The 18602-nt window shown below is 38.7% G+C and overlaps 1 protein-coding gene across 2 annotated transcripts in view; it reads left to right on the top strand.

Annotated features, from left to right (window-relative positions):
• Positions 1–3384: 3384 nt before the first annotated feature.
• The window catches only part of stard13b (StAR related lipid transfer domain containing 13b), a 72879-nt gene continuing 57661 nt past the window's right edge, over positions 3385–18602 (top strand). Inside the window, exons 1-4 of one of the 2 annotated variants that reach the window (XM_087794880.1) lie at positions 3385–3640; positions 6342–7269; positions 16043–16186; positions 18320–18451. In XM_087794880.1, coding sequence (XP_087651006.1) covers positions 6463–7269; positions 16043–16186; positions 18320–18451 — 1083 coding nt within the window. In that variant the 5' untranslated portion in view covers positions 3385–3640; positions 6342–6462. Of the gene's footprint in view, positions 3641–6178; positions 6276–6341; positions 7270–16042; positions 16187–18319; positions 18452–18602 lie in introns of those variants that run through there. The other variant, XM_087794881.1, reaches the window with a different exon arrangement.

Genomic DNA, 18602 nt, shown 5'->3' with positions numbered 1-18602 from the left:
GCGAGCGTACATTTACATGTTGCAGCAACACAGCTGTGGTTTATCTCTCTTTCTTGAATGTACCTCAAGATGCCTTGCATTCTCTTGTTATGAATCGACAGACTGGCGCTGTGCGTCAAACCAAGCTTGAAATTTTACTGTGTTCTCTACACCTATTTTTGGATGGGATTAGTTTTATTGTGACACTGTAGTGAAGTAAAAACCAACTCAAGACTCTAGTCATGTCTGAATGTGTCATATCAGTGATCTTTACCACATGTCGTAAACCTACCAATGCAGTGCAAATAGACTATCAGTCCATGTGCAGATTTGTACTTGTCAGTCTCAAGAATGATTGTAAACAGGATCATTCTTCATGACATCTTTGTGAATCTCTTGCCAAACTCTATGGTGTGAACAGTGGCATTGAAGGGTATTTGAAACACGCTTCAGTCACAGTTCTTTTACCTCTGGTAGACTATTTAATTCCCCTATACTCTATAGAATATGGTCATAGTATACTGAACCACGGCTTTGATTGCTTATCCACAGTGGCTTCAAATCTTCGTTTTCCAGTTTATCCTGAGTCCTGGAAAAGGCAGAGTTTGGTCTGGCGGGATTACGGTGGAAGTGTACGATCATTTGTCAGTCCAGTCAGCTACTAACTGATACACGGTAATATAATCGAGAGGGAAAATGTCCCCAACAAAATGAACCCCCATACAGTTTGTGCCGAGAGTAAAATGAATGTTTTTCAGAGAAGCAGGCTGTAAATGTGATGTATATGTCTGTTATTATGGGCTGAGTTGGTTTGTGACTTTTGGTTTACTGCAGCAAACCAAGTAGGACAACAAGTGAACACTTAAGGAATTGCATGTCATTGGCTTTAAATTTTAATATCACATGTTGCCACTTTTTTTCTCAGGGAATGAGTGTAGTTTACAGTGTTGGGCAGTTAGAAAATATCAACCTTTGTAGTATAAGATGGAATTGGACGTAACTTAATTTATACTTTATTTGATTGTATTGAAATGTTAAAGTAAATACTGGTGTTTTAATTCTGAGCACTAGTTAAAAGCCAACATTTCACGAACAACGAGAGCTCATTCATGCCTGATTGGTCTGAAAGCCTTTTCTCTCGATTTCTTGTCAGGAAAATGATTAACAAAACAATACCACACATTATTCAAATTGTGATCACGTTAAAGGTTGAGGTTCTAGCTTTCCATTACAGGGTATTATTCTGGATCCATTATTGTTATGCACGCCAGACCACTATTTTTCTTGGATGGACAAAACAAAGCTGTTTTTTTTTCTTTTTCTGAAAATCTTTGCGTTTATCGGGGCCAAGAGTGAAGCGGTCCTCCCAGGTTAGCCAGTGAGAATGTCCAGCTGTGTTTGAGCCCAACTTTTTCCCACTCCCACTGGCCTTGAACTTTTCACATCCACAGACCAGACTTAGAAAAAGGCTGCTACTTGCTCAAATATCCACCACCGTCACATGCTGGCTTTGTTATGTTTTTGGACCGTTTTGATTTTATTAATAACAATCTAATGGTTCTACTGAACATTTGTTCGGCAGATGTGGGACATCTTACCTTTGTCTGCATCTTTTAATTGACAATGCAAATACATATAATCAGCACGAATAAAAAACTTAAATATCAAATTAAATACAACTTATCCTTTGGAAATCCTGAAAACGAATACATTAAATAAGAATGATAAATATAATGATAAAAAAGCGTTTTTTAAACAGTGTTTTATACTGTTTTGGAAATGGTGGAGACCCCAGGGCATACCCAGAAAAATCCTTGGTGATCCACCACAAGAGCTTGAGAAAGGGGAGACAGAATTTGATGGTCTAGTTATACTTAATTAAATTACTAGTTAATAAGATTAAAAATGGAAAATTATTAAAATATTAAGCAAAATGTCTTAAAAATTAACTTTTTGTTCCAGATGAAACCTGTAACTTCACGGAATCACTGCTACATGAAACTATTCAGACAATGAACTGTGGGTAAACATCGATACTCCACTAAAACGCCAGGAATGTTTCGTCCTCGCAATAAAAGATTGCGGTCGACCGAACAGTTTGCATAAATGCATCTTATCTGGCAGGACAAACAGAATAGTTCTGCAAGACGACAGTACAGAATGTTTATCAATCAGATGGAACAAACCATGAGCAGATCTTAACTATGTTATGAATGAGAGAAGGTAGTCACTTTCTCGCCCCCGGCTGGAGGTCAAACGGAGTCCAAGTGCTGATTTGTGGCCTCGGCGGCTCTCTCCTGGTGAGGGGACTGAATGAAGGAGTCAATAATCAATTGAATGAACCGCTTCAACCCCCCCCCCCCAACCCACACCCACCTCCCACCACCCTTCTTTTCCCCCTGTGGCATGAGTCGACAACAATTCACAGAATGTGATCGCAGAGATTCCTTCGGTCAAACTATCAGGACGCCTTCGAGCTGCGTAAACAAGCCGTCCTCCAATAGGAAAGTGATCGCTTCTTCCATGTTTACACCTCGCTGTCGAACAGTTTCCCCTCTAGACCTGCCTGAAATTTCAACATAGAACATCAGTCAATTCAAAGTTATTTACTTTTTTTTATTGCACAATGGAATTCACATGAAAAAATATATCCCATTATTGATTTCAACAAACTAGCTTTTTTCAATCTTTAAGCTTGAGCTCATGAATGATCTATGTATATATGAATATACATGTTAAAATGTTATTTTTATTCTGTAATTTGTCTTGATCCTGAGTATAATACTGTCAATATCTGTATTGTTTATCGTATAAGAAGGTTTCCCTTTTATTTTTCACGTTTATGATGTTTAGAATAGTTAGTTTTCAACTTTATTATGTCTTTTGTAGTTTTTAATAATAGTGGTCTATAGGTACGATAGTCTGTTATATATTTAAAAATATTTTTTCTATTCATTCTGATGTCAGCCAAATTAAATCACAAAACAAAATGATTTTCTTTCAGTGGGTTTTGTGACTTTTAGACTTTTTTTTTAATATAATGTACATGATTCAGATAAGAATAAAATTTTAGTTTCACCATCAAAGTCCCTCACAAAGTTGTGATGTGATATTATTAGATCATGCTTGTGTTAATCATTTGGCTTCCCGTCGCTCCTCCGGACTTGGAAGCATTCCTGACTCTGTTGTTTAGAAATGTTGGTTCTGCGGTTCATCTCGCTCTCGCAACGACTTGGTCAGTGCAGTCGGCTATTCATCACCGACTTGTTTGTGGAGGTTGGCAACCCATTCCACCTTGTTCTCGTACAGTGCCAACTCCCCCTCTCCCTCGCCCTCCTCGCACTCCTGCGCTCTCCTCCCCTTTTCCATCTTCCAACAAGTACACATTCTCGCTGCTCTTACGCATATTCTGAATGGTTTAGTCTCTGCTCGTCCCGGCAGAACCCCAAGGGAAGCACTCGAGCAAGAGGAGGGGGGGTTTGATGATTGGGATGACAAGCTTGTCTTTTTGTAGAAGAGGCCTATGGGGACATAAGTGTGTCTCTGGGAGTGGGCTGTCCAACCGTCTGTCCTCACTCCTACAGGAACGAGCCTCCCTGCCACTGTTTTGCCATGATCTCAGTGTCACTGGCAACACAGACACACACTTTTCACTCAACAGGTGAGACTTTTGTTTTGGTTACCCACAGAGACAGGAATGTTGAGATACTGCTGTGAATTTATTCTTGGTTAATTGTTGCCTGATTTTACTTAACAATTGTGGTTTAACAGTTTTTTTTTTAAGTCTTTACTAAAACTTCCCTGCTTTAGAGTCTCTAATCTTCTGATCATATTCATGTGTGTGAAGAATGTTATTCTATAGATCTGTGCAGCATGAAAAGACTTGTTCTAGACCATCCCCAGTGTTTGGATGCTTTCCACACTCCACTAAACAAGCGGATCTCTTTACTTTCCGTCTTTGCAGTTCTTTAAATTTGTCTGTGTCAAAGCTGACAGAGGGGGGAACGGCTCTCCGAAATACCCTTCTGCCCCTGAGGCACAGCAGCAAACTGTAAAGAGAATCAATTATGTAAGGTTGTTTTGTCCTCAGCGATTTTACTGGCTCGCGTGTGTTGATGGATCTACTTTTGAAGATTTTTAAGACCTAGACAGTGTTTATGTAGGTTCTTGGTAAATTTAAGTTCCCTTAGATAACAAATTTTTTTTTTTTGGTGGGGATTTGGAAAATTTTTCTTTGTTTAAAGCCAATAAGTTTAACAGGGGGTTTAAAATAAGTAAGTAATTAAGTAAAATATATTTGTAAAGCGTATCATTTTTTAGCTTTATATCTATTTCCTTTTACTCTTGACTGACCATTAATTCTAGTTAGAAACAATGGTACTAAGAAGTTGCCATTTGAATTGGGTTTCATTAGAACAGTGGGTATTGTAATACTGGCAAGTACTTGTGTAAAATCAACCACGAATTCCGGTCTCATATTTTAATCTACAATAAAACAACCATTTCCAACAGTATAATTTAATCTGGGTATTAAATGACGTAAGACACTTGTTTTCTGTAAAACAAGTGTGTGGTGTGTGTCACTGGTGGTGAGGAGGGGATTCGATAATCGCTCAAGGCCATCGCAAAGGTCCCACAAACCAACTGCTCTGTTCTCACAGAACTGTGTGTTGTGGCAAGGAGTTTATTCTCCAGACAAAAGGTTGTTAAAATGCCTCATCAAACTTCCAAATTAATTTATACAGTTAAAGTTAATTTTTCTTTTGATTGTTTTATATTTATTTAGATTGGTTTAGCTGAATTAATTTAAGATTAGCAGGTATCCTGAAGGTTTGTCTTATTATTCTGCTGGGGAGTTTGTTTTCATTGGGGTTTTCTTGTTTTTTTTGTCTTTTTTTGTAATACTTGTAAAAAATAAAGTGAATTAATTTTAATGAAGACAACAGTAAAGGTAAGATACAGGGTACCATAGAACTGCTTTGATTTTTCTTTATGTTTTGTGAATCTCTTTGTTTGTGTGGCTTCTCAACATGGCTTCCAACAGGGTCAGTAACTCGCAGAAACTTAAAAGTCACAATATAGAATAAAATCTCGAAGATAAACCACCTTTTGCTACTAAGGTGACAATACTTGTTGTCAGAAGTGATGGGTTGATGAGGCCTATTGATACAGCGTCAACTGTATCGTGATACATTGTGATACATTTTAAAAAAGGCCACTAGATGGCACCCTCTGCCAGGTTTCATTGACTTAGTAGACCAGAGCCAAAGATTATGAAGCAAACAGTGCCATATCATTTAATCCACTGTATCATGATACAGTTGATGCTGACCACATCTACACATCACAGGTTGTCCATCATTCTGAAATGCTTTACAATTGGCATATATTTGTAATGGGTCGGTGAGGTGTCATGAAACAGCTGATGATGTAACCTAAGACATTGTCCTAATTTTTTGAGGCCACTAGATGGCATTTTATCTCACATCCACTAATTCAACCTTATCATTTTAAACTGAGAGCGTCACCAAGTGATCTCTCTAAATAAAAGAAGCCGTTTCATGAAACCTTGTCATGCTTTTCTAGTTTAAATGTATGAATCAGTACAAATGTTCTTTTTCGTTAGTTTCTTTATGTACATTTTTTTTCTAAAGCAGAATTGAGATATCCTTAATAAGAATTTGTACAAGTCAGTGTATTCCCATTTATTTATATTCATGTGAGTCCATGTTAACTGAATGTTGAGGTGAACTCTGAATCTGTTTGGTGTGGAAATAAGTCAAGATAGCAAGTTGATTGAACCGTGAGGAGACAGTGTAGGTTATGTTTATTTTGGATGCCGCACGGTTCAGCTGCACTGTTATCCTGTGGGCAAGTGTCTCTGTTGGGGAAGTCTTTTGTTGTTGAACAAGATGATAATCACATAAGACAGGACAATGATGGAATTGTTTGTGTTTCCATGCGCCGTTCGGATGTCTGACAAGATGTGTTTAAGACGAGGGCTTAATGACGGGGTGACTGGGATGTTAACCACAGCCGGCCAGGTACATCTCCTCCACTGATGAGTGGTGCAGTTCTTAGAAAATCACTGACTGGAGAAGAGCAGTCGGATTCCTCTGTGCAGTGATGTCACCATGGGGGCCGAAACAGATCCAGACTTGAACAGCTCAGGCTGAGCCAGATGTTCAATTTCACAGCAGGAAGAGTCGCACATACACAGGCGAGGATTTGCAAGCTCTCCGGATCTCAAGGGATTTTTCTATTAGAACATTTGACTTTTGACTGTGCAGTTAGAAGTGTGTGTCCTGTCCTATTGTTGATCGCTGTTTAACATGATGGTCATGTTGTTATTTCTCTTTTAGGTCATTTGAGGTTTGAGTGATTCCGGAGCGACTTGAATGAAGCATGGCTACCCGATACTTCAAGCAGAAGTACCTGTGGATATACGTTTTAAATTATGAGGAACTGCACTTTTAGACGATAATGGAGATGGCACTTGTTTTGGAATTGGAAGGGCATCAATCTGTTGCAAGATTGGGAGAAGACAAGTTGAACTTTTTGGCACGAGAGGAACCCTCGCAGACGTTTCAAAACAGCTCAACAGCCCACAGATGTGAAGATGTTTTCCCTGGAAACAAAAGCTGCTCACAGTTGGATCTCAGTGAGAATGCAAACAATGGATTTGTAGACAATATGTGCCTGCAAGAGCCAGAGATGGTTTCGGCGAGAAAAACAATGCTGGACTCAAGTCCGCTGGCCTCAAATCATGACGGGAAAATTCTAACATGTGCACCAGAGTTTGACGGCTGTGAGTCTGAGTCAAATTCCATCTCTCATCCAAAAGATCCCTCAGAGGTGGACACGGGATACAAACAACCAGATGTCAACGAGACACAGCCAGTTCTAAACGGTCACCTCCCTCAGATTTTAAAGAAGCCAACACAAACTGTGACTGCAAGCACAACTACGAGGAACACACTGACAGCGCCTAGATCCAAATCCCAAGATTTGCCTCGCATTGTCAAGCACAAACCCAGTTCCATCACCTTCTGCGACTACACCGACATCCGTCCCTTCGTCAACGAGAGCTCAGACGATGGAGAGTCCTCGCGGGAGGAAGAGCCCGAGGATCACGACTACGGCGACGATGACGACGACGACGATGTGTTTCATGAGTCGCCGTCGAGTCGAGGGGTCACGGTCAGACACAGAAGCAACGGCCTAGAGAGGAGGAGCGGTCAACTCTCGGACAGCAGCTGTGGTTATGAAGCGGGAAGCAGCAGCACAGAGGTATGTGTCCGCCAAGATAAAATATAAATATCTTTATGATTATGTCAAAGGAAGTGATTATCATTTTGTTATTGTGGCGGGTTTAATCTTAAAAATAAATAATAGCATCATATTAGGAATGGAATTTTAAGAATCTATATTCAGTTTACAAGAGGAAATTAATCACATCTTATCCTTGTAAACTTTTTTTTAAACTGTAATTATTTTAATTATCAACATTTTAAATTTTGACATACATTTCACTTCCAACATGAATCAGCTTAATGACACAATTAATATACTTCATATATTTTAGTTTATTATTCAGAATAGTGGCAAAAACATTTTTGAGATAAGTCCATGTCCTTTTTTTCTGTTTCAAGTCATTCTAAATTATTTAAAACTTTCCTAGTTTTCATTGTGTAATTTATCCTGTTGTCTAGAGCTAAACTAGTCTGTGAGCACAATGTGAAGAGTCACATCAACTTTTATTAAGGACTGAGTGTTGAAAAGAAGTCGCTGATGAGATCTGATGTGTTTTTCTCTCTAGGCAGCAGACATCTCTACAAAGGATAAATAATGTGCAAAAATATATAGGACATTTTAATAGAGGTTTAAAATAAGGCACAGACCAAATAAGTGTTTTTTCTTTGTTGACTACATTCTTTGGTCCGCTTGTAAAGCCTGTGTTTGCCAACATCTAGTCGCTGACGTAACTCCTCTGTTAGACAATGCATAGTTGGTATGATTGTGTAGGAGGGTACTGATTTCATATTTGCTCTGGTGAAATGTAGATCCGGATGGAATGCAAACATCTTGTGCTTGCTCTCCTCCCACAACTGGCTGCTTTGTTTTGACACAGGCTGTCACTGCTCACATTAGCCTCCCACAGAGAGCAACTCCCTGTTTTTACATTTTAATTAAAAAAAGTTCTTCTTTTGAAACATTCTCCAGTGACTTTTATTGCATTGAAACCATCTACAGTGGAATCACTTAACCAGAGGTGAAGAAGTCTATGTCAAATAAACAAACTAATAAATAGCAAATGGAAAAAGGACCAAGAATAAGGGAAGAAAGACAATAATAAAGAAGAGAGATGGAAAGATGGAAAAAAAGTAGCGCAAGAGATGAAGGAGACTCATAAGATAAGTGTTGAAGCGAGAATGAAGACAAATATTTTTGTATTTTTTGTAGTTGTAGAGTTTTTGCATTTACTATCTTCATCTATCGAAACATTCTTTCCAAACTTGACATTCATTAAAGATACACCTAAGAGATTGTATACTGCATTACTGCAACCAAAGGGTATTCATTGTCAAGTACAGATTGGAGAAGAACTCATGTCCTTCTTGATTGGTTGAAGTTGCAAAGACTAAAATTAATCCATTTTAAAATACAAATAACAGACAGTCTGGGGTTAGAACACGCGTATCAAAAGGTAGGAAGTCTGAAACACAAAGTAACATTGAGAACACAGATGATAATTTACAGCTGTTGAGCACACTCATGAAACCAAGACATCATAATAATACGGAGCAGTACAATAAAAGGATAGAAAAAGCACGACAGGAAAAGACGCTCACGGGAATAAAAACAGAATGAGATTGTAGGTAATAGAATAAAATACAAGGCTGCCAAGCACACTTAAGGGTGTGAGGACACAAACGTAAAAGAAGAGTGACTAAAGGCAGAATTGAAAGCGAGTGGCAAAAGTAGCTCACGTAAACTAGTATCAAGCATGGGAGAGAAGTTGGTACTTAAGGGTCCATATATCATGTGTCTTGTAGCTTGACTAGTTAAGGTGTGGGCCATTAGGAAAGCAGACAGGGACTGGGGAGACCACAGGAAGTACACAAACAGAATAAAATATAAATATAAGTGGAACAGGACAGCTTTCTGGTCAAGATTTAAAAGCAGCCAATTTAGTCCTTCTGGGCCTTATTGGAGTTAGAAGGAGCTTAGGAATCCAACAGAGACTTGTGCATGGACCTGGTGAGGGTATAGTCTGGTATACATTGATTCCTCGGAGAAGAGAGCAGGATAATATAAGAGCGAGTATTATCTCTTTGTAAAATGTTCCTGTCATATTCTTGTAATATTAGAAGAATAAATATAAAAAAGAAAAAGAGAGTTGTTTTACATGAAGCCTGTGATAATATCACCAGTTATTTATATGTGGTTTGGGACGCCAGTATCTGATGCACGTAACTGTCGTGCTTGACTTCAACCTCCCTCATAAAAGCTGACATGTGGGCCAGTGAGGCACACTAGTCTGGGTCTGCAGGTGTTGAGGTAATGCCGGCCCTGTGTGTAGAATGACACTTTGCTCTGAATAGGTTGTTTTGGAGAAAGTTGCAAGAATGCTGAGAATTCAGGGAGACGGTTGTAAATATCATCAAAGGACAGCAGGTCACCACAGCAGCTCTTCTGCCTCACAGGGACGAGCGCTTACATATCTTACTACAATCATTTACTTCTGACTAAATATAAAAAAAACATTCTCCTTGTGTGTTATTAATTGCACTGAAAGTCAGACAGATTTATTTCTACCTTCCACCCCCATATTTTTCATTACTTAGTGCAGTGTTGTACCTTTAGCTCCAAGCGCCGCCAGGTACAGATGTGATGAATTGCTCTTCTTCAATGTCTAATGAACCCAAAATGAAGAAACACTTGCACAAACTCCCGCTGAATAATGCAGTATGATCGTTGCCAAACATAATTTTAATGTGTGTAGATAAGAAACGTGTATTTTTATCTGAATTTCAATTATTTATTCGATTTATTTTTATGAAATGCTTAATCTTAATATTTAACACCTCCGTCATTGTTATTTTTTGCTTTTATTAATAAACTTTAACATTTCTTTGCTGACTTTACCTTATGCAACTTGTTTATTTTATTTTATCGTAAGTTCACAGTTTTCTCTTATAAAAAAGTATTTTTATTCAATTATAAAACCTTTTTCTTTTTTTTATTAAAAATTCAAAATAAAGAGCAATTTTGAAAACATCACATTGACAAACAACTTTGATTGTTTTAGTGTATCAACCTAGTTAAGGTAAAACACTAGATAAAAAAAATTAAAAAACATTTTAATAATGATTTAAATGAATCAAGATAAACCTTTTTTTTCTTAAACACGGAAAAATATAATACTCGCATTTAAAATGAATAAATAGAAATCTTCCTTAATATATGACTCCACTAATGAATTCCGTTTATAAAGAATACTATTTTAACTCAGGAGCTGCACCTGTGAACAGTGGCCATATGAGGGCACTCTATGCAAAGATTTGACTTTAAAACCTCTGAGCTCATGTCATGCTTCTTATCATGGAACAGAAGAACCTAAATATTTGCCTTGATTCTATATCACAGCATCCACTCAACAGTGTTAACCAACAGCTCACATCTCCCTGATCATCCGGGTAATTTATTCCTCGAAGCCGCCAGGTAGCCGATGTCCTTTCGCATGATTGGCTGCCACATTTGTGTACCTCCATGGTGATCCTTGGCTCTTTCTCAGTGGGTGGGCACAGAGCAGGCAGCCTGCCCAGAACTCACACACTTAACTCCTCATTTCCATGTCAAAGCTGCAGTCTTGCTCTCCACAATGTGGCCAATTTGTGCCGATAAAGTTATAGACAGCTCTCATTTTTGTTGTCTCCAGAAGATAACATTCATGCATTCATCTCTACCGATTGACTCATACCAGCTCAGTTGCCATGGTGGGTGGGTGGGAGGGGGGTCTTCACACAATCGCCGGGGAGAAAGAGACACAGGGGAGATGAATCAAGGCCAGTGTCTCACTTGAGCGTCAAACCCTCTGTGGAATTTTGTCTTAGCCTAAGTAGAAGTGCCCACATTCCTGAGCACCACCTTGTGCGGATGTCACTGGAGAGAGACAGTGGGAATGTGTTCCTGGTTCAGAAGGAATGAGGGCATCTGTTGCTTGCATTTGTGTTTGTCTGACTCCAGGGGTTAATTAAGCAGCGGGCACAGAGCATCCTCAGTCTCGACCGTCTTCACTAAACACAAGGAAAGAAAGAGGACCAATTATGTGTCACTTCTCTACTTGTAGTCATTAGTTAAGAGAAAACAAAGCGGAATATAAGCTTCTTCTTTCATCTCTGAATACATTTGTTGGATATTATTGGTCATGTTAATATTTTGACCTATAAAGATTCCAGTAATATAGGATGAGATAAGATATTTTAACCTGACAGTGATGAAAGGGACCCTTATGAAGGAGAAAAACCAAAGAGATAGTTAAGATAGATTGATCCTTCAAAGGTAAAAGTATCACAATTTGAATTTTGCCGCAGACAGTTTGCTGAATATACATTTTGAAGCGACCTTCGACCCTCGCCTCATTGGTTGTCCTCCTTTTAATTGGCATCCTGTTCCTCCCTGCTTTCACTCTCTTCTACATTTCCTGATCTCCACTGAAGAGTTCAAAGATACAAAGAAAAATGAATTGATAGATAAACGACCTATGAAGACACTCATACACATCACTTGAGTACTGTTATTAAGTTTTGTTCTGAAATTAAATTAGAGTTAGAGCTAGGCTGCACATGACACACTCATATTGGGACCCAAAAGAAAATCAAAGAAATAGAAAAAGAAGATCCGTCAGTTGAGAAAATGCAGGCCTCTTACGGTATACAACAGCGTGAAAATGTGGTTTCACTGTCTATTTATATTATCTGTTACAGTCTCGGATCGAAAACAGAGTCTGGGATGGATTTTTTTTGCTGCCACGTTTATTATTCTTGCCTGATATATAGCTTTCTCTGATTATCTCCATGGACTGCATCTATTGCACACAAAATATAACCAAGAGGCAACAACTACAGCGATATGAAAGTAAGTTGCATTTACTTGTCATGTTAATATAAGATATTGAATTTTTAGGTTATTTTAGCCAATGTTAGATTTAGCTTGACCTCCTTTACTATATTAACCAATTCATACATACTGTTGCAAGATAATAACCAACAGGGACTTTTTGGAAATATTGTACATTTTTGTATATACTGTATATTTGTGTATTGACAAGTCTTTTAATTTAGAATCATATTTGTATTGTATGCTTATATTTTTTTTCGCTTATTTCAATTTTCCCTTGTGGGACTAATAAAGGAAAATGTAATCTACATTTTAAATTATAATTAAAACAGAGGGAAAACTGCTATGAAATTCACATTAGAGCCCCAAAAATGTATTTGGGCTTTGGGGGAATCATTTATCAAATGACCCATATTGGAATGAAATAATGCTTCCACTTTGCCCTGAAAACAGATTCGAAACAAGAGTTATGTTCAAGTCTGTGTTTCTACATTGATGTAAACCTCTCGCGGGAATATTTTAGGGAAGATGGAAAGACAATCCGACGATGTTTGTAGGTGGATTTTTTTGGACTAGGCGGGCTTTCACTCTGCACTTTCCCCAACAGAGTTTGTTGACCGCCAGCGAACCCCTATAGATTGTCTTTCAGTTTTGGAGTAGGTATAATGTTTTAGTGGTCGGGGTCAGGTCACGAAGTTAACAAAAATAGGTCAGAACTTTTCAATGGGTTTGACGGACACAGAGGATTACACTGTCGAAGCACACTGATCCAGTGTCAAACCTTTAACATTCCCCCGGTCAGCAGCACACTTGGAGAGCAGACGTCTCCGAGTGACCCGAGCTGACTCCTCAGGCCTCAGGGGTCAGCGGAGAATTCGGCAGATTTAGGCCATTCCTGGGGGATTGTGTTGATGCTGGGTCAGTCAGCTGACCCTGGGTGGTCAGGGAGAATGAGCTGTCTGGTGTCTGGTCCCGTAATTCTCTTAAGGAGAAAGAATAGTTCCTTTATTGACCGAAAAATACGATTAACGCCTTAACGTTTAAACGCCTTGATGGGACTTTTTTTTGTTGAATTTAAAAACTTGCTACACCACCTGACCTTTGATGCTGGAGGCCATCGTAGTCATCATGCAACACCTCACAAGGTTCTTTCCTTCTTTATGTTGTCAACGTGTGTAGAAACATAATAGTCATCTCTCATGTAAATATTTTTTAAATGTGTATTTTTTTTGTTCACTTGTGTTCATGTCACTTTCATCTTTAGTTATACAATTACATATTGTTTATTGCATGTCAGAAGTTGTTGTATTAGGTGACATATTTTAATTTCCACACAGAATCAAACAAAACGTCAAGCAAACAGCATCCCTTTGTTCAAGACTTACATTTTTTCTGTTTTTCTTCCACAACAGGGCAAGTGGTTGTTGTGTTACAAAGAAAATTGTGACATTATAAGTAATTTAATAATAATAGAACAAGGAACACAATAATACATTATGATGGTATTCTTTAGTTTCATATGGATTAAGTAAGAATTGAAATGTTTAATTAAAAACTTGTATGGCTTCTAACTGCTGCTGTGCAATGAAAAAAATACTTATTTCATAAAACCCAAAACAAATGGAATCACTGACAATAATCATTTTTTATCCGACTGTTATTCCTCATTCTTCTGATAACATCCTTTGGAATGCTAGGCGATCATCTAGTAATGGGTTAATCAGGCTTCATGAAACAGCTGATTAGGTATCATGATACAGTGTCTTCATTATGAAAGTCCACTAGATGGCACACTACGGCTCCGATCTACTAGTTCAATGAAACTTGTCATCATTTTCCCACTTTTTCCATGTAGTTCCTTTAAAATAAAAACACTATATTGTGATACTTCATAAGATGTTTTACAAGGCCCCATCACTACTTCCTATTCATTATGACATGTCACTATTACTTGTCCTGCAGTGCATGTTTTTTTTTCCATTCATTTAATTAAGTAGTAGTGGGTTGATGAAGCCTTATGATGCATCTGTATCATGAGACAGTGTCTTAATTGTGAAAGACCACTAGATGGCACTCTCTATCATAATTGGCTCTGATTTAATAATTTAATGAAACATGACATCATTTTTAAAAATAAGAGTAGCATCTAGTGGCCTTGTATAATGTTTTTGATAATATATCACAATACAGTTGATGCTGTATCATGAAGCCTCATTGACCCATCACAAAAAAATAGTTTCCTTTGTAGTCTATCAGTTGTGTCATTGATTCCAGGGTCTGCTGTCTGATTATGTTCAGGTCAAATGAGCTCTTCGGGGAAGGTATGCGTGACGCTTATCTAGATTGTTTTTCATGAATAACAGCAACCATGCTTCAACAAAGCTCAGATATTTTTTGCCACTCAAAGGAAACACTTAACTTCGGCCACTTGATATCACTTCAGAGCAGTTGGAAACTTTCCCATGATTCTAGCAAACACACACGCACACACACTCACGCTCATATCTGCTTTCCACGTCTGCTCTTCTCAGGTTGCAAAACAGCGGGGTTAATTTATGCTTTGGTGACGGAGGTGTATCCTGCTGATTTATGAAGCTGAACGTCCAGATCTTCAGAGCCGGCTCACGTCTGTGTGGCGATGGTCTATTTATACACACGACGCGTCTGGGGAGCAGTGAAAGCCGGTGCAGGGAATTCCATCATTCCCCTTACGCAGGCACACATGTCTGGAACACTCCTCTGCTGCACTTTCACCCTGAGAAGTGGCGGAACGGATCACATTTCCATGTGTGGCAGCACCAAAGTCCACTTATGTAGCGGCTGCAATTTACAAGACGGCTTTTTTTTTTTTTTTTTAGGGATTTGCTTGTAATGTTTATTTGAGTTTACTACTGCGTGGTGAATTGAGAGATGATTTGCTCCTTACCAGAATGTTTTGTGTCAAATGAGCCGGGCTGCGTTGACAGGAAGTTTCCACACCAACTAATGGGGCCCGTTATAACCCGGGTCGGAGTTTGTGGTTTTGGTCACATTTGACTCATCTGTGATTATTTTTTATTATGTTTCTATTCGAGATTAATTTTCAATCATCATTTTTTTTCAATTAACTTCGAATTAATCTAAACTTTAATTATTAATAAACGAGTATTATATTTTCAAGCTTAAAATCTATCTAGTCTTATGTCTCTTATTACAACACATCCCATCATCTGTGCTAATGTACACGGTTCAGGACCAGAGGAGAGAAATCCTTCCAGGCTTTTGCTCCTAAGCTTTGGAACGATCTTCCTCTCTCTTTGTGCTTGATGGAGTCTACTGACTCCTTCAAGAAACATCTTAAGGCGTTTTTATTTGTTCAGGCTTTTCCTTGATTTTCTGGAACTCCTGTTGTGTTATCAGTTTTATCTTGATCTTTAAAATATATACTTTATTGAATATTGTTTTGATTGTTTAAGCGCTTTGTGAACCTGGTCTGGAAAAGTGCTATACAAATAAAAATTACTTACTTACTTATATTCATAACAGTGGAGAACCAGTGTGAAATTAAAGGCCAAATTCGTCCAAGTCAGTTCATGCAACACACAGAATGGTTGGCAAAGGAACAAAGTAAACTAAGGTCACGTTGACATGGTGACCTATAAAGATGCTTAAGATAAGTTAAGGCACAGAGATTATCGATCTAGACTTGTAGACAGAGACTTCCAATAAAAGTTAAACTGAGTAAAAGTAATTTCAAGAAGAAGAAACATAGATAATTAATATAAAATGTGCTTTAAAGAATAAAAAGGCATTATCAAAACTAGAGTCAAACTTCCTAGTATGAAAATATTGAATTTGTTCTACGCCTTAAAGATTTTGGCTCCTTGTATCATTGGGGATTACACCCCTGAACTGGAATTGCTGTTTATCCGGTTTAAAAAAAGTGTTTTTGTCTGTCCAGGAGTCTCCCCTGGTCAAATCACCCTGGTCGGATTCAATGACCCAACTAATGAAGAAACTAGACCAACTGAACCTGGACATCGAAGAAGCTCTTAGTGCAAGCTCCTCCCCCTCTGACACGCCCTGTACCACCCGCAAGAAACAGGTAGGTGTAAGTTCACTCAATACCCACACAGTGAAACAAACCTTTATTTGATGCAAACACTCCATGATTAAGCAGCACATGACTGGCACCACTTTAACTTCCTGCACGTCACGCTTTGCGAGCGGTCACAGTTGGTACTGTACACATTCCTCTGAAGCGTATGCTGCATACTTGGTCATGCTTCAAGCTTCCCTTGAAATCAATTTACCTTGCTCTGCTGAGAGAAAAACCCCAGTTGGGTTATTCAGCAACAGGTGTTGAACAGAAAGCCATACATTGAAGAAAAGTTTTGAACAATAGAGCTGTGAACTTGAAGCGTTGTCAACATTTCGGTGGATTTCGATAGTAAATACACTTTTGTAAAAACTAGACAACACTGTCAATATGTACAAGGATCTTTTCTGTGTGCTTTTTTAAAACTTGCAACATACTTTGCGTGTTGATCTGTTCAGCTACACCAATCTTCTAATCCCAATGACCTTCTCTGAAGTTTCCAAAAATCCCACATCTGAGGTCCCAGCTGTAGAATCATAATCATTATCTGTAAACTGACTTCAAAGTCGGTTTGTTTGAAGTTAAGTGATGTGAACCGTTCCATGACTGAGCTGAACTGTATTTATTTGTTTGCACTGATCACGATTTCTTGGCAAAAAAGGATGAGTCATATTATAATTGCAACAATCTAAAATGCATGTCTCGAACCCTACGTCCGAGGTTCAAAACCAGCCAGCCAACCGGTTTAATGCTGTCAACACTAGATAGAAATTTGACCATAAAAAAACAAAAAACAATTTCAGCTCCAGTCAATGTTAATTTGCTTTTATAAATTCCTGAAATGTCCACAATTAGTTTTTCAACAATGAAAATAATGCCGATAAGGTGAATATTAGTTAAAGATCAAAAAATTGAACGTGCTTTGGGGAAATAAAGTAGTGTTGCGAACTTGTAGCCATATTGAATTGTTTTAACTCAAATTGTATAAATGTTTTATGCAAACATGAGCAATCAATGATTCTGATTATTATTATTATTATTATTATTATTCAATTTGGGATATTAAACATTTAGACCACCTGCTAACAAAAGGTAAATATTAGAAGAGTTGTTCAGCCTTGAACGATTGAATTGGTCACCCCTGATCTGAAATCAGCATGTTTTAATTAAATATACTCAACCTTCTCAAAACCTTTCGGTCATAAATTGATCAAATCAGAAGCTTATCCCTGAAAGCGGCATTTTTTTCCACTTTCTATCATTAGTCGACACTTTCCTTTGATGCTTAAAAGTGATATGATCCAATCAGAATTTGTGCCATGAAAAGAGACGCCGAGTAGAAATTAGGTGAAATACTTTCACGGCAGATGATTTCTCCCAACACCGTGCTAAGGAATCACTGGTCCAAGCCAGCTGTTCAGCTCTTTCATTTATGGTGATACCCAAAAGTCGAAATTTCCAAACAAAAAACAAGAGCGGCGTCTCAGTTTGAGATTGTTGTAGTTATGTTTACGATGCAGCATCCCTGAATAAATGTATTTTGTGTCATAATAAGTTTTGAGCAGATGTGATCTACACTGTGGGGCAGTTCGACAACAACAGACGGCCGTTGTGTCTCTGAGGTTGTCACTTGGACTGCATCTCTCTGGTGCTAAAAGAGGCTCCTCTCATGGAGGCATGTTTCATGACATCCCTCCAGAATTTGGGAACAAAAGTGCTCTTTTGGGGTCCTTGTGCATGTGTGACACAGTGGAGCTCTTGTCTAGGAAGCATGATTTGGCCATTTAGGAATGGCTTGTGAGAGTCTTGTGCGCCTCCCAGGCATCTGCATAGCCATCCCAGGCATTCAACATTACTCGCCTTAACTAATGACAGGCGACTGGGCAAGACAGGACATCTTTACTGGGATATTTGACAGGGTCATATTCTCTGTCCGCTCAAAAGCACATCCACACATACAGACTCTTTTGTCCACTTCTGTCAAGCTGCATTGAGAGTGGAGACTTCACTTCCCCAGCCGTTGACCTCCGCCTCTTGTTTTCTTTTCCCTCAGCCTCTGTTGAGATCATCCTGTCCTCACTCTGAAGGAAACTGACAGAGACAGATCCATTCTTAATTGCCGTTGTGATGTTGTTGCAGTCGGCTTCCAAGTCCAACCAAGCTCTGAGCGATCAAGGTCTAAGATGCGAGAGGGGGGAATGTTCCGGTCACAGCCGATCGCCATCGAATCGCGCCGCGGCTCCGGGAACCAGAACAAGAACGAAGAAGGGGGTAAGTTCCTCTTGGAAATCTTGCAGGTTCTCCACTGTTTTAATTTGATGAGAGCTTTAACTGCAAACCATTCATGCCTGGAACATACAGTTCCTCTCTTGAATGCTGTGAGCTCTTAAATTCCTTTCCCTGGATCCCCAAGAATGGATGC

This window comes from Callionymus lyra, chromosome 7 (genome assembly GCF_982586985.1).
Source record: "Callionymus lyra chromosome 7, fCalLyr1.hap1.1, whole genome shotgun sequence".
Lineage (NCBI taxonomy): Eukaryota > Metazoa > Chordata > Actinopteri > Syngnathiformes > Callionymidae > Callionymus > Callionymus lyra.
The sequence above is the reverse complement of the archived record's forward strand: the minus strand, read 5'-3'. Positions and strand labels throughout refer to the sequence as shown.